The 16527-nt window shown below is 44.1% G+C and overlaps 2 protein-coding genes across 2 annotated transcripts in view; one reads left to right on the top strand and one right to left on the bottom strand.

Annotated features, from left to right (window-relative positions):
• Positions 1-991: 991 nt before the first annotated feature.
• PPEF2 (protein phosphatase with EF-hand domain 2) lies at positions 992-15252 on the bottom strand. Its single transcript, XM_072335089.1, has 15 exons — positions 15192-15252; positions 12415-12542; positions 11462-11519; positions 10246-10421; positions 9415-9529; positions 8956-9002; positions 8247-8534; positions 8006-8155; positions 6889-7224; positions 5359-5544; positions 4587-4729; positions 3785-3891; positions 2396-2559; positions 1749-1836; positions 992-1170 (listed from the first exon to the last, which is right to left on the bottom strand). Exons 1-15 carry the CDS (start codon positions 15250-15252, stop codon positions 992-994), a joined length of 2226 nt encoding a protein of 741 aa, XP_072191190.1.
• Positions 13621-16527, top strand: part of LOC140251384 (uncharacterized) — a 47344-nt gene continuing 44437 nt past the window's right edge. The window contains exon 1 of the mRNA XM_072335095.1: positions 13621-13826. The gene's annotated coding sequence lies outside the window, so the exon portion shown is untranslated. The remainder of the gene's footprint in view (positions 13827-16527) is intronic.

Below are 16527 nucleotides of genomic sequence, written 5' to 3'. Positions count from 1 at the left end.
CACTGGAGAACCACCTTTTCCGTCCTCAAGTTGCCACAAGTCAGAAAATAACCGAAACAAAAATACATCATTCCCCAAAGGAGAAGGTTGTGCAGCATAAAGCACTTATATTTAGAACTCTCCTTACAGACAGAATTTTATTCATTAGCCCAAGAAGTAGATTACAAAGGCCAAAGTGCCCCTGCTAGGATGATTCTGCTGCAGGTATGAGAGAGTTTGTTTTCTTTGCACTTTATTTAAAAATTTAAATGTTCCCCCACTGCTTTTTAAGCTGCAGTTGCATCATGCTTATAAACTGAATGACCTCAAGCATACAGCAGTGTTGCTTTGGTTGGAGGGTCGTTAGTATCAAAAGGGTTCCCTCAGCAGATTTAAGAGCCCTGGGGGAGGGGCTGTTCTGCACACGAGGCGATGGTAGTTTATTTTTTCTGCATATTTTTAGTAGATATATCTTACTGAAGCCAAGGAACAATGGGAGAAATAGATGTTGTCACAGAAATAGCACTGTTTCTTGCAGAACTGAAGATCTACAGAAGGCATGATGAACAGCCCAGAACAAGGCATTTAGAAAAAAGTTTATTATTAAGGAAGGCTTGCTCTAGCAATTGCTACTTAGTAAAGCAGTACCTCCAAGAAATACCTTTACTTTAATTTTACTCAACTTGAATAGACTTGTAAAATTTCATGACATGCATTGATAAGAGAAATTAATTAGCTTGCCTCTGCCCTTGAGCAGAGTTTTCTATTCATGACACAGTTCCTTTTAAAATGCAGTCATTATTGAAGTACAGTTATCTATTTTACCATTACCTTCCACAAACGGATCACAGCTGTTGGCTGGATGGTTCCTGTCTTCAATGAAGAGCACCAGGAACCTGCTTTCCCTTTCCTTGTTTTGTAGCTGCAGGCATGTTTTGCGGGTTAAGTAGGAAGCAGTCCTTCTGGCTTTGCAGACAAGGCATTGGATGTGATGATCTGCCCTGGGTTCTCACTACTGGGACTGTTTGACAAGGCGGAAGGCTTCTAGGAACTCGTTGAAGTCAATATTTCCATCTTTATTGAAGTCAATGCTGCGAACTAAGTCATTGATGCCATCGTCTGTGAGTTCAATGTTCATGTGGGAGCTGAACAGCTTCCAGGTTTGGTGGAACTCCTCAAATGAGATGAGACCTGTGAGGCAGGAAGGCACAGCTACTTCAGCACAAGGCTTACCAGCACCTGCTCAGATTCACTGCCTGCTACCCTAATGGAAGGAAGTATCTTTCAGATCTGCAACTGAAGTTCTAGCATGGAGAACAGTGGATAAAATGCAAAATAAAAGTGGCGAAGAGACATAAAACAATGTGTGAGAACAAGAGAAAGACTTGTCTGTTCTTCTTCCCAAAGTGATTTGGTAGAGATAACTGCTCATGAGCAGATAACTCAGAATCCAAAGATGCTGCATTACTATTATTGCTTTCATAAATCTTTTTTTTCTACTGAACTCCTCCAGAAAAGAAGAAAAAAAAACCAAAAAACACAAAAGCTTAATTCCCTGCCTCAGCTGCACATTCCTTTGAAATGCCTCATTTGTGGACATGTGCAGTAATGACAGTATAGAAGCTCTTGAGGCAGTAACCCTGATGTAGGAAGGAAGAAGATACATACCCTTTACTGTTAAATCAGAATGCTTTAGTAGATACTAAAGGAAGACCAAAAGTAGAATGGAATGTAACACAGTGACCAGTGCATCTTGTATACCTCCTTACCTGAATGATCTCTGTCTATGATCCTGAATATGGTCTCCAGGTTGGATCTGTTTCGATAGATAACTTCCAGCAAGCTCGACTGGATGTGCTGAAAGACAACATACTGTCATGCTCCTTCTGCCCTTTTCAATAGCTCTATGCTTCTGCTCTGAGCACTTGCTGCAAATCTCCCCATAATTAAAAATGTTTGTGGCGCTTGGGAGTTTGCCAGCAGTGCACTTCACATTGTGGACACGTTATGAAATGAGTTCATGATGCTTCAAGCCCTCTGTGAAACTCTGAATTAAAGCACACCTGCAACCTGTCGCTTCCAAATGGACAACTTTCCCAGAGGAGAATGGGACTCAAGCTATAACTACTGCAATTGTTTCTGCTGAGTGCAATCAGGAAAGCTGTGAATCATAGAATGGAGTACAGTTTTCCCATTCAAAAACCTGTATCCAAAACTAGCTCAAGGCTTTTTTCTCGTATGTATCATCCATTTCCATGGTGGAACAAGCACCTCTAGAATACTCAAATTCATGCTAGTGCTTCGTTGACTTCATTATGCTTTTGGACTATACAGAAACTATTCACTCTCCCAACCTTTCTTGCCATAGTTGGCCCAATGTGCCGCTCTGCTTTAACAGAAGAGGGTGAGCCCTTACCTCTTGGCTCCTCTGCTCCATGGCCAAGTCATCAAGCCAGGATTTGTACTCCAGCATGCCATCTGCTGTGCTGCGCACCAGCTGTGGTCTCAACATCCGCCACGGCAATCCCAGGCGCAAGACTGACTCCACTGCTGTTGCCCAGTTGCTCAGTGTGATCCTTCCTGTAGGGAAAAGGGAAAGCTATGGAGACCACTGAGACCAGTGGCTGAAAACTATGTAAAGACTGTCACCTCCAGGTGCTATATGGAGCCAGGCTAGAAGCCAACCCCAGAAGATCTGTTTTGCCAAACTGCAACACAGTTGGCTCCAAAGAAAACTCTCGAGGAGCCCTGTTAGCCAGCAGGGTCGTGGAGCAGTAACAAAGCAAAAGCATTTAATGTTCTCCGTGCCACCAAAGCAAATAGCCTACAACAGCATGCATACCCAGCGTACTGCGCTGCTGACAGAGACAGCTCCATTGCTCCATTTCTCCATGGCACCTGTGAGCACTTCAGTTCATGTAAAGGCCTTACATAACTGTACAGACACCTACCTACAGCAGCCACTGCACAGTACAAGTGCTTTCTGCTCCCTCCAGCCTCAGCAAGCTTTTGACTATTATAACAAATTAAGGCAGTGGAGCTGCACACCTCTGAGCACTGTGGACTTTGAGTATTTCATTACAAACCTGCAGCTTGCATCCAGTCCTTTCCTGCAGTTTGTAGCCTGCACAACTACATGAGTAGTTCCTCAGTGACCCAGGAACACACAAAAAAGCTCCCAGTTTAGCAGCCACTCTAATAGTTAAAATGGACTTCTGGGAACAATTTCACAGCCCAGGAACCAATACCCACAGGAAGGCTGCTTGAACTGCCATGTCCCTGTTTCCCCCATGGCACATACAGACAGATGCCCTCAGCTTCACTGACTGTCCTGGCTGGTGCAAAAGCAGCCTGAGGATTATGAACTCATAGCTCACTCCTTAAGACTCTGACAGAGGAAGCTGGCACAGAAGGCATCCCTCAGTTTCGACTTCAAAGAGACTTAAGTGTTACAGAGGCTCTAGAGACCACTCAGACAAGTGACAGATGTGTTCCAGGTTATTTTTTCCAGTGCTTTCTCAGTACTCCTGTTGCAAAGGGTTCTCCTTGCAGCAAAGTTTGAACTGCTACACATTAGGCTCATCACCTCTTGCTTCTCTTCCAGCACCCCCTCATTATAATAAGACATTAAAGCAGAAGAGAGGCTGAATAACAGCAATTGGGACCAACACTATGGCAAGGTCTGACACAGCCTCTTATCTGTGAGTTACCAGCAGCTGTAACCCAACCAGACATTCATGCACCTTAACCTCTTCCACTCCATCCCACCAGAGAATTAAATCAGTGTCTCGTGGCTCAAATTTACCTGTATTGTCTTTATCATACCCTTTGAATGCACTGATGAGGGCAGAGGTGTGAGCAAACAGCTTTTCCCGCAGGGCTCGGAATGCTGACTCCTCTACTCTGCTGATTCTGAAGCATGCAGAAAAGAGAGAAGCATCTTAAGGACATCCCATGAAGTGCAAGAGAAGCTGTACATCCCAGTCCTCTTGCCTGTCTATGGACTGCCCACACCCTCCACAACTACTGCTTCTCTGCGGTGCCCGTGACAAGGCACTGCATACCTGGAGCAGTATTTCCCACAACCGATGCAGTAAATCCCTGCCAAAGCACAGAAACCGTTGCCCTTGCCTATATAAGCTGTCAGCAGTTAGTTCAAGTCCAGGGAAAAACAACCCGTCCTAGCAAACGCCCACAGTTGGCGTTCACCTGTTTTTGTTTACGTATTTTTTGGTTCAGTTGTTCTGCCAGAACAGTCACGTATACTTTTAACAGCTGTTCAGTTTTGTAAAGTAACAAAGTGGAAAGGATCTTCAGAAAGGGTCAAAAGTTAAAACATTACATTGGAAAGAAAAGCTGGAAAATCAGCAGCTAGTTAAAAAAAACCCTCCTGTTCGACCTTGCAATGCTCCCTCAATTGCTTCCTTTTTGTCCCTTGTGAACCTCCCTTGGTCATTTCTACACAAAGCTCGAGCTCTCCCTTAGGGCTACGATTTAGGAACATGAAGCCATGAAAGTTGAGCTTTGGAGCCGAACTTTCTCAAAGCTCCCAAAGTTTTCCCTTTGGGAATTTTGACTTGGTGAATTCTTATCAACACAAGCCTTGCCTTTGGGTCATGGTGAGGGTGTGGGCTGTCTTGTTCGCTTGGTACTGAACAAAATGGGGCACCAGGTCTGGCCCCAGCTTCACATAGGCTCCCCTGTTGCTGCCAATCTCATAATAGTTTGAGGCTGAAAATATGGTCAGTACCTAAAGAAAGGTATTTATAGTCAGAATGTGCATCCTCTATTACACATACGTAGGTATCATGAAAACAGTGTATTAATCCTGTCAGATGATGAAAGAAACATGTTTCACGTGGAAAGCAAAGAGTGGTGGTACCAGCCTTGCATCGAGCTGGCCACATGCTGGGCTTTGCAGTTTCCCTGCACTCTCCCAGCAAATTTCCACCTTGCACTGCAGTTCAGCTGAGGCTGCTGAAGTCACCCTGAGACTTCTGAGAGCAAAACTTTGCTGCAGCAGCTTATTAACACCTCCTTTGTATTTAATCTCCAAAAACAGCTGCTTTAAGCGCAGGCAATTGCACAAATGAGCTCAGGTCCTTTCTCACTTACAATACACGAATGTGCTTTGCCTGTGTAAAAGTTTTCCCCAACAGAGAAACTGTCTCACACTGCCCCAATCTAAGTACTCTGCTGGGAGCATATTTCAGTAACTCCTGATACACTAATCAATAATTCTATATATACTTGGAAAAAAACAAAACAACCAACCCAACGACCTACAAACACTGGAAGAAATGAAGAGACAAGCCCTCTCAAACATTCTACAGCAGCAGGATGGAAACCCAAGCATCCTTCCACCACTCCCTCACCCACCTTTCGGTTGTGACAGAACTCATAGCCCTCTTGCTTGCACTCATGGGAACGGATGAGGAACTGCAGGTTGTACTTCTCAAGGATCTTCCCCGTCACATCAGGCCCGAAGTAGCAGCCACCACCTCGCACTGTATTTTCTCTGCAGCCCTCCTGAGGCATGGGGTCACTCCAGAGAATGTCTAAAATCTGAAATAACCAGAACAGTTCACTGAATGATGTGTACCCACCGACGTTTACCAAGAAAATACAGCACCATCTCTGCATCCCTACTGGGACTACTGCTGCTGCTGCCGCCATAGTGCAGAGATGTTTCCTGAATCACAGCTGAATCTCTATTGCTCTGCAGGACTGTCACAGCCCTGAGCTACCACAGAAGTGACAATACTATTAGCCCAGAGCTACGGCCACACTCAAATTGCCTGAGGAAGAGATGGGTCCATGAATTAGGCCTGATGAAAGCTTTCCCTTTGCTCTTGCTGGATTTCAAAGAGACTTTTCTGACTTTCTGCAGTCCAAAACATATCCCAGGGACAGTACACCCAGCAGATCCCCAGACCAAGAGTGGGCTTAGCACTAAACTCCTTTGCACACCTGTCTGGATGTTCAGCAGCCTCCACTACTGTAAGTGCTGACTCAGTGACCATTCTGTGGATTAAAGTTTAATCTCTTTAACCCTGACCTCAATATACAGCTTTACACTGATAAGGTGTCTAATGCCAGGATGTCATATGCTATGTGTGGTGAAGAACAATGGTTCGTAGTCTCCCAAACAGTCTGGTCCAACAGAAAGTGGAAATCAAGTTCCTGGGCTCTGAGAGCAACCTACTCATTGTACAGCATGGGTAAAACCAGAGAATCAGTCTGTTCTTAGTATCCAAGATCACAGCTCCCTTGTCAGCAAACAACATGCTCACTCATTAGCTACGGAGTTGACCTCAAATATCCCGTGCACACACCGCAAGTGATACAAGCACTGGGCTCTATCGTCAGTCTTGCCTACCATTTATCTCCCCTGCAGTGAATCACAAAATCCCGTCACCCTGCTCTGTGCCTGAACAGCTTAATTTATACAACAGGGCAGTGTTGTGCTGGGGACAAATGCTAGAACAGAGCCTGGAGTGCAGACAGCCAAAAACCCAATGAAAAGGCTGACGTGCAAGGCTAGGAAAAAGGCAGTGGCAGAACAGCAGCTAGCACCAGTCACACGGCCTGCACTCTTCTACAGGAATCTCATGCACAGCTGTTCACTTGCTAGTGATTTATGCCATAGGATGGGCTGGACATAGCACAGTGATCTACCAAAATGTCCCTAGGGAGTAGAGAACAGAGCAGTTGGTCAAAAAACAGCAGAAAATCCATTAGCTCCTCTGATGGCACTTCAGCACTGACTTGCTCCTAAACTCCACTTTGCAGAGCAGCAAAATCTCTTTGCAAAGAGGTCTGTGCATTGACCCACACATTGTATAGCAAGATTCCTCAAAGGAACAGAGAACAAAGCTGTGGAAGGCATCAAAAGCTTATGCTACTCACCTGCTTCCACTCCTCTTGCCGAGTCCAGCATGGCCCATCCAGATCCGTTAAGGAGACCAAACTGGAGCAAGTGAGCTCCTCCTCCTCCGAATCACTGATGTCCACCAACTTGCGGCACCACTCGATTTGCTCCTGCACTGTCTGCCGGACCCACCTGGAGAACTCCACCCTGTTGGCCATGCTGGGAGCCTGGGTTGGTCGGGGCTGTGAGGGTAAGCTGGGCGCTGTCTCGTTCCCTGCTGAATCAGGCTCTGCTTGGCTCTCCCCATTTATCTCCTTTATTTCCACATTTCTGTTTGACTGTTTCCTTTTCTTCCCTCTCAGTACAGAAATAAACTGTAAGAGGAAGAGAGAAAGCACAGATAGTTAAATGGCTTGGAAAGCTGGATCTCTAGCACTAACATCTTTGAGCAGAAATCTGTCAAGTGACCCAGGCCACTAAACCTCAGTTAATTTTGCTGCAGTAAAGTGGAGAGTAATTGTAGGAGGTTGTTAATGCCAGTTGCTCAGATATACCATTCTTGGTTTATAGCTGGGGCCACAAACGCAGCCTGAATACAGATTCATCTCTTCTTCACTGACTTCATGCTGCTCATCATTTCACAAAAGACAGATTTCATGGAGTTAATCTGCACTTAGAACAAGGCAGAAGAATGAGGGAAAGACTAACGACTAATGCAAGTGCTTGTCATTATGTTTAGAGAAGAGAAGTAGTATTTTCTCAACTAGCATGCTTGGCACAGATAAACTAAATGACTTCTCACAATCCCTCTGGAAATACTGCTTTCAGAGAAAGGAAAAAAAAAAGGCTAATGAACTATGGGATGACAAGATCCTGTCACTGCTGTTATTACTGTCGACACCAGCACACCCATGTAACTATGCAATTGTTTACCATTGACCTCATTTCCAGAGGTCAATAATGCTTCTTCCCTTCACATCTCCTGCACACGCTGTATTATTAAATGAAATCAATGCCCTCCAAGACCGTACCCAAACACACTTTTTGACAACAAAGACCATCCTTTCCAACAGCCAAGCCGACACATAGGTGTAAGCTCTCCAACCATAAATCAGCAACAGATTTCTCTTGCAACATCCAGGAAATGAAACCTACTTTATTCCTTTGAATTTTCTCAAGCATGTCCAGATCAGTAGTATCAGAGATGCCCCCATGTATAACAAGGACTTTCTGATCAATCAGTGTGGCCAGAGGTAGCCAGCAGAAGACATTCTGAATCATCTTCAAGATTTTCTTCCCGTGCAGCTAGGAGGACAGGACAGGACAGAAAAGATGAAACATCAGGCCTTCAAAGTCCACATCTCACGTGCTGCAGAAGACATGAACACATGCCCACCTTGTATTTCTGCATGACTTCCTTGGTGAAACCATACCTAAAGGAACAGGAGAACAGAAGTTCAGTAAGATTTTGTAGTGACATCCTTGACATTGTCATCAGCCCCACAAGGAACCCGTACCGTAAGTTGACCATGTGGTCTTCATGGTTCCCTCGGTTGAGATGAACCTCTTTGGGATATATCAAGAGGAAGGTGAAGAGGATGATGAGGATCTCAAGGGACTGTTTGCCCCTATCTACAAAGTCCCCATTGAATACATAGGACTTGGAAGGAGAAGGAAGGCCATTCTGTAAAAGTAAGGACAGGTATTATGTTACGAGAGGTTTCCCCATGACCTTCATATACCTTCCCACCAGCTGCACACCCTCTCACTCCTACCCCAAGTTACCTTATAGAATAGATCCTAACTTATTTTTATCCTCTAGGCTCCCAGTGGCAAATGCACTGAAAAGTGAAAACAGGGAGTCAGAAGGCAGTGCCATTGGTATTAGGACTTAAAAAAAACAACACCAAAACACATTCACTGGCACTTCCCAAATGTATGTGTATGTCCCAACAGTTCTCACAGGTCTAAAAGTCAGTGAAGGAATAAGTTTTAGCTTTGTAAAGCCATTTAAATTGACCTGGGCCCAATTTGCGAATGCTTCTCAGCATGACTCATGTGATGGCTCTCACAATGTCTTCTCCTTCACCAAACAAGGTGCTTACCTTATAAAATATGAGGAACAAGTCATCCAGCTGGCCATGCAAATCTCCTGACAGGCACAAAAAAGACAAGCCAAAGTGTGTTTACCTTTAACCGAAACATAGACAAATAACTAACTTCCTACAAAGTATCTCCTCTATAAATGCCCACTAAAATATTGTAGGAGGATTAAGGTTTGGCATAAGGTAAGGTTCTTGTTTCAATCTAAACTGAAACCAGGCCGTAACAGAGACTTGCTGTCTACGAGGTTCAGGCAAGTCTAAGCTGCAGATCAAATACAGCAGGGTAGGGTAAACCCAGAAGTTCAGAGAAAGCTCCAGCTGCCTCTCAACACAACACACATCTTACATGCAGACTGCATTTATGTTATATAGTCATATAGTAGCAATTCATGTTTGCCATCCCTTCCACCTAAGAATTCTTCCCCAAAGACTGAGCAGTGCTTTCCCACTCAGACGTACCACACACAGTGACCTCCTCACTATAGCAGGTGGAGACATGACTGATGTTTGGCAATTGCTTGAGGTGCTTCCTGGTCTCATGTAGAAGGTTTAAGACATAGCGAGGGTGGAGCTGCTACTAGGAAAAAGTGAAGGAATTAAAGCAGGAAATCAGTGACTTCCAATCAGCAACACAGCTGTCTTCAAAAGCCACAAAAGCCCTCTGCAATAACCTGGATGTAGGGAATGTCATGGATGCACCTGGATGCAGTTTTTACTGTGACAACAGACAGCTTGCAAACAAGACAACACAAATACCAGGCAAAAGCAGCTCCACCTCGACATCAGCAAAGGTGGCAACAACACCCGAACCCTGCGGTAGATGCTATCCACTAGGCAGCACCATCCCCCGGAGCAGCAGAAATTCCACACCAATATCACAGGTAAGAAGCGGCTATCTTCTACATTTTACTTTGCTTTCTCCACATTAAGCCAGGTTTTGAGCTGCCATGTGATCTGCACAATTATGTTTGCTCGAGGCCACTGAGACTTTGCGAGAAAAGTGAGAAAAGCATTTCAGCATGGACTACTGTGGGTTGTTTTTCCCTTTAAAATGAAGCTAAAGGTTAATACTGGTACGTACCTACAAAGATTTTGCAGTTTCTTAGAACTGCATTTTCTGTAAGGAAAAGTTGCCCTGTAAAATCAGGTCATTTCTGCTCCTTGGATTAACTGCCTGCCAACTGCTCATGTTCAAATTAGCTTAGCTGCTGGGAAGTCCAAACACAGATCAGCTGTCCCACACCTCTGTATGCAAAAGGGGCAAAGCGTAGTTCCTTGCAGCATCCTTACTTGTTTTTGTTTGAAAGCTTCCAGCAAGGCAGTCGCATGGTCAGGAAGCAGTGGGAAAGAGAGATGGGGTCCAGTGTAGGAGTCTGGCACCTCCAGGGACTCATAGTCACAGTACTTCTCCAGCTCTGCCTCTTTGAAGCTTTCTCCACTTATGAACATGCGACTGATAAAATCCCCTGGATGGCAGATTGGTTGGTTTGATTGTTTATTTAAAAAGAAAGAGATAAGGAAAGGTTAATTTGGCTCAGCACACCACTTTTGTATTTTGATAAAGACAAGCAGTTGCTCAGGCTAGTGCAGCAGCAGAGGCTAGCTCCTGGTCTGACACCACTACAGAATGCAGTGAGGAAGGGGCTACAGGGTCAAGGTTCAGTTAGTGTGCTCTGCTTCAAACAGTGCTGGCAGCTACACCAGTTCCTACAGAAAGGTGGGTACCAGTTGCCCTGGTTATGTGAAGTGTTATTTTCAATGACAAGCACAACTGTATAATGAACAGTTTCATGTCACACTGTTTTTCTAAGCCTGCCCCCACATAGGATGCCACAGCCCATCTCAAGCAATGGGGTGTTATTGTGCCATTTTGTACATATGCTGAAAAAAAATATGCCCCCTCATTGACAGGGCTTTGCTTTTAAGTATATTGAGTGTCTATGAGAAAAAGGAGTGTCAGCTTGAAAGCAAGGAATGAGCACTTCAGCAAGTTATGGTCATCAATGTAAATAGCTAATTTTGACATGTCACCATCAGATTTCAGACATAAGCTCATTAGCAAGTTCCCAGCGCTAGGAAATAACATGTAATGCTCACTGCAGGTTTGGAAAGATATTGTACTGATTGCAACCAGACAGTCAATGAGAGACTAAATATAAGTAACATGAGTACTCTGGAACACAGTTTCCTAGATATAGATTCTCTGTACTTTCAGAAAAGGACTCTGCAAAGCATTGGCTACTAGGGATCGCTTTAAAAAGGCAGATTTCTAGTACTGTTCTTAGAAAACATACTGAGGTTTTATTCCCCGTTCCAGCTCCTAAGGAGTAGGAAGCTCCACATCCCTTGCACAGCTCTGACAGCCCCCATGTAGTTCACTCTATGCAGTTTCCTGATGCTTTGCCCCTCCCCTACTATTCTTAAGGGCCAGCACTGGACAACAAATAGAGTGTGCAATCATCTGAGCTGCTGGAGCCTCATCTCCAAAAGGCACACACAGACTTACTTTCTTTACTGCTGCTTGGTGTGAAGTTGTCCATCAGGTAACTGAAGAAGTTGTGAAGCTGCAAGAAGAGAGAAAGCTCATCATCATTCACTCTGGAATATCCCCAGCGCTCACTGGAAATTCTGCAGGGTGGCAAGTTAACATCGTCTTCTTTCTGCGAATATCATCTTTGCCCTTCTCATGTTGTCTGGCATGTGTAACAAATCAGGCTATACCTGTTCTGTATTGTTTTTCTTACAATGAAGTAAAAGTAGCAGCTTTCTCTTCAGCCATACACATTGAAGAACACGAAACCCTCTCCCTGCTTGGCAGAAAGGCAGCGATAGAAGAGAATATTAAGCGAAGTTAAAGCAATCCAGTGAGGACTGGCTCTTGTATTCAGAGTCAGGGAAGGGCTTATGATTTTAAATGCTCCTTAGGGCTTTGTTTGAAGACTTGTTTCTTAGGGTTATATCACACAACCAGGTGGGAATTCTTTAGGTAAAAAGGAGGCAGGAAACTCAGCCCTGAAGCACCTGCAGCCAGCAGCCAGAAACAAGTGGCACAGCCAGCATCCTCTTGGCTGAGAATTCAGGGAAGGGGCCCTGCCTACCAGAATGACTAATAATGGCAGGCCAGGAACGTTCTCTAAGAGAGAAGAGAGAATAAGTTCCATAGGAGACAGAGTTTTCTAAATAAAAACCAAAACCCAAACAAATAAAATTCCATATCCACAAATAACTACCCCCTCTACATTTAATACAAACTTGTAAAATTCTTGACATGTGGAGATTACTCCGCTTCCTTAATACATGATGTTCTTTCCCCCCTAGACTGCTCCATTCACCTTTAGCTGCTTTGCACACTCACGCAGGAAGAAGCTGCCTGTTTCTGTCTTTAAAAAATAGTTTGCCATTGCTTCATCCTCACAGAGAGAGGATTTTCCCCACGTACTCCTTTCCTTGGCACCTTACCTTGATCTGATCCTGCTCACAGGCATACTCAATGGATTGAAAGATTCTCCAAGTGCACCGTCGGCGCATTTCCAGGCGAGCGACATAGCGCCGATACCACCTTTGGATCAGAACTGCTGCCTTGAAAGCTAGGGAACAAAACCAGAGCAACCTGCTGAGCTTCAGTGGCAGCACCAGCTGAGGTGCCACCCTGCTGTGCTCCTTTCCTGACCCTTACAACTGAACGGAGACCTTTCTCTTGCAGGAGTTTTCAGAAAAGGTGTTCTGATGCCTAAAGGTTACGTGTAACAGAACACCCACGTCTTTCCACTCTGTTTCCAGAGGTGATCTCACCCTGCCCAGAGACCTCTGGAGTGCTTCTAACTATCACTGCCAGCTCTTCAGCACCAGCATTAACAATTTACTGTTGCCTACACGTCTAAATACATTCTTCAGCGTCACCAGACAGATTAATCCCTTCTATCTACTGTCATCATTTTCCCATCCCCGTTACAGTCTAGGTACGTGGGCTTCAGGAAACCAGGCATCTGACTGAGACCACACAAAATGTTGAAGAGCAAAACAAGACACTGAGTCTCTTTTCAGAACCTTAAAACTAAAAAAGGTTTCTATCTATCTCCTTTCCTTTAAGCCAAATAAATACCTCAGCTTCTGCAGTTCTTGTCAAACTTCAGGAAATGATCTGTGTTAGTGTAAATGTTAATGTTTAATTATCTTGAAGTAAAATAAAGAGATAGGGGAAAACCAGCTCTTCATCTGCTTCATGACACAGAAAGAATGAAAGGCCAGGAGTTTTCAAGTGGTTTCATGCTTCACTCCACAGCCAGCACTGGCACCAGGCTCTTCCCTCCAATCGATGGCCATACTGCCTGGTGTTTAAAACATAATTCCTCTGCATTTCTCCAATTCCAGTAATTTTCATTATGAGATCATTTCAGTTGGGATGTGTGCTTTAGAGCAAAGTACATTGGTAGAATTTCCCATTTACTTCTCTGAGTTCTGCAAGCAGAACATTATGTATCTCTAGGAACACTTATATGCACCTTAGCTGGTCTTATCACCATTTGGACTGCCCGGTTACTTTACACTGCCTTTTACTACTTGGCATCTCTTTTTGTCAGGCTCTGCGTCCCTTTTTGTTTACATCTAGAGCCCTGCATTCAAAGCATTTCCTAACAGAGCTTCTTTGTGTCAAGCTTCAGCTAGGGGAAGGACAACTGCTCTGCCTAGAGGCTGGCCCCAAAATCAAATGGAGGCTACAGTTAGCACAGCTGCAGAAACTGGCATTCCCCTGGCACACGGTCTGTGAGAGCACTGCTGTGTTCACCAGAGCAGGAAGAGCAATGGGGTGCATGGAGTGGGAAACCTTGGCTGAAACCTCTCAAACTTGCCCCAAAGGCTGCTAAGTTCTGGTAAGAGACAAACAACACATTCAGTTAATTACCTTGTATTAATTATATAAATCTCCTATGTACTTCAGCATGAAACACTACTTGACCTTTACCTGAAAAAGATATTCTGGTAGCTTATGTATTGAATATAAGAATCCTTCTGATTTATGCCACTGTAAAACCACTAGGAGGTGCAAAACATAGCAAGGGAAGAGCTGTTGCTGTTGTGCAGATGGGGAAAGGAGTCACAGTATGTATGGATGAGGAAGTAAGATTTGGTTAGCCTTAATTACTTGTGTTAGTCTTTGCATGGGCTGAAAAAGTGCCTTCTAATCTGCTGGGCTCTGAGCAAACAAAAAAAAAAAAAGCCGACTATTTTTTCTATAGGTTGTGCTCCTCCAATGCTACCTTTCCAAGCTTCCTTTATAACAGCCTCCACACCTGCTGCCTTACTCTCCCTATAGCAATTTGGCTGGCATGCAGCCAGAGCCATAGTCACAATCGCCCTCAACAATAAATAACTTCTAAATACATTGCATTCCCCTAACAGGGGATACAATATCCAAATACTGCAGCAAGAATCAGGTGTACTTCAAGTGAATCCCAAACAGAAGCTGGTAGTTGTGACTCCACATGTATGAAAGAAAACCAGATACTTTGAAATATTAAAATCTATTGTATGATGATCTAAGCAGTAAACTGAATCTTATCATGTAAGCTGAAAAGCATGCCAAAGTGGCAGCGCTCGAACTCAACTGTGCCTGTTTATGCTAGCACTATAGTTCACAAATCAGCTGTCAACAAATACCGTCTTCTTTATCTGAAACATTTTATGACCAAAGCAATTGTGTCCTGGAATTATCTTGCCAAGTCTCCTGCATGACAAGTGCCATCAGAATATGATTTATTTAGAAGACACTGCAGAAATACAGGCAGATAGCTAGAGCTAATGTCTCTGCTTTATCAGCCCTGCACCCCTAACATAGTCTTTAAACAGGAGGTCCAGCAAAAAGAGCAGTGTGCTATCATCATCTGTCACCCTGACAGCACATGAGGTTACAGCGCACACACATTAGCCAGAAAATTGATTCGTTTGTCTGACGTTGGTTCCAACAGAACTGCTTTTTGCTGCTCCCCTTCTGGTCAGATCCGTATCGATTATCTGAGCAGCTGGTATTTTCTCAAGCTCAGAAGACTCAAGCGTGAGTCTTCTGCATGACATCTGAAATTCCTCATCACAGGACATGTCCAAAAGACAAACTGTAACCTCCCTTCAGTACTACTGAGAAAAATCAGAGTCTGGAAAAGAAACGCATCCCACCACAACCTTCCAGCAGCACGTGCAGGAGCAGGCAGAGAAAGGTTACATTGCAAAGAATCACTCACCATTTTCAGACTTCTGCAGGGAGTACTTGTAGTTGGCGTTTACAGAACTACCAGATCCCATGTTTTCCAGCTGGTACTCCTAGAACGTCACAGTCTGGCTCAGTATCACCAAAACCACACGAGAGATGCAGGAAAGCATCTGATCAGAATCCAAACTGCTGCAACATGTCCCACAGGGCTGGGTCTATAATTAAATATATTAACACTTATTAAAATCAACAAGCCGATGTCCTGTCTTGTACCCAAGTACTTTTTCTGCTAGCAGATGTTTCCAGCTACATGGTTGTCTTTTAGACCATCTGACATGAGGATTCTTGTCTTACTGTTTCAAATTTCAAGTCAGCTGTATGAATAGGAGTAGTTTGGCACCTTTCACATATTACCTATCTAGTTACTGTAATTGTTCACTAGGTGGAGAAACCAGGCATTCGTGTATTCACACAAAGCTCCACATGCTTCATTTTAGGCTTCTAAACTCTTAGCAATATGGTTGTCTTTGATGTGAACCTTCATTTTCAAATGCTACCAGAAAAAAAGCATGAGTGAGCTCTGAGAACAGACATCAGCTCTGAATCCTAATGCTACTTCTTCCAGCACTCATGTGCAGCTAAAGCACCTGGATGAGGCAAAAAGTGCTAAAATACTCCATGACTGCATATTGGAGGCATTCATGCAGCACATCGAAAAAATGTTTTTTGATACTGATCTGGAAGCATGAAAGTAATTAAGTTGATTTGGCAACACTTCTGCAAATATTCATGCATAAATCCACCTGTGAAGGGTGACTCTCATGAGGGCTGAACACACATCTGGTATTTAAATCTATTTGCAGTTCCACAGCTCGAAGGGAGATAAGTCTAAAATAACAATTAGCTATCATAAGAAAATAATCAGCTTTGTTAAATAAACACTGCTTTTCTTCACCTCGTGGATCTGCTTGGAGTGCGGGGGTGTACGATGCCATCAACTGCTCAGATCAAGGGACAGGCCAGCCAGACTTGTGTTAACCTCACTGCTTGCTCTGTTGAGAGCAAATGGATCCTGTTTCAAGAATAGGTCAAAAATCTGAAACCTCTCACTCCGAGGACGATCAGAGCACCTTTCCCTGTCACACATTTCCTCTGGGAGTTGGGGAAAGGAGGAAAAATAAAACTCCATGTGCTACTGCTACAGTAGTTCCAGGCTGTATCACAAAGGATTTGGTGGTTTTAGTTGTTTTGTTTGGTTTTGTTTGTCGTGTTTATTTTATCTTATACTGAGAACTGAGTATTGGGGAGAAAGATAAGAAAGGAAAGGAAGGAAAAAATTACCTTAATCATTGCTGGGTCTGGTGAGA

Source organism: Excalfactoria chinensis, chromosome 4 (assembly GCF_039878825.1).
Source record: "Excalfactoria chinensis isolate bCotChi1 chromosome 4, bCotChi1.hap2, whole genome shotgun sequence".
In the NCBI taxonomy this organism is placed as follows: domain Eukaryota; kingdom Metazoa; phylum Chordata; class Aves; order Galliformes; family Phasianidae; genus Excalfactoria; species Excalfactoria chinensis.
This window is presented reverse-complemented; position numbering and strand designations above follow the sequence as displayed.

Bases quoted from the DNA above. Each gene is read 5' to 3' on its own strand.
- PPEF2 (XM_072335089.1), bottom strand. From the start codon at position 15,252: ATGGGATCTGGTAGTTCTGTAAACGCCAACTACAAGTACTCCCTGCAG. The intron at 11,520-12,414 runs GTAAGGTGCCAA...CTCTTCTTGCAG, and splicing joins GTGAGCAGGATCAGATCAAG to CTTCACAACTTCTTCAGTTA. The intron at 9,003-9,414 runs GTACGTCTGAGT...TGTGCCTGTCAG, and splicing joins TGAGGAGGTCACTGTGTGTG to GAGATTTGCATGGCCAGCTG.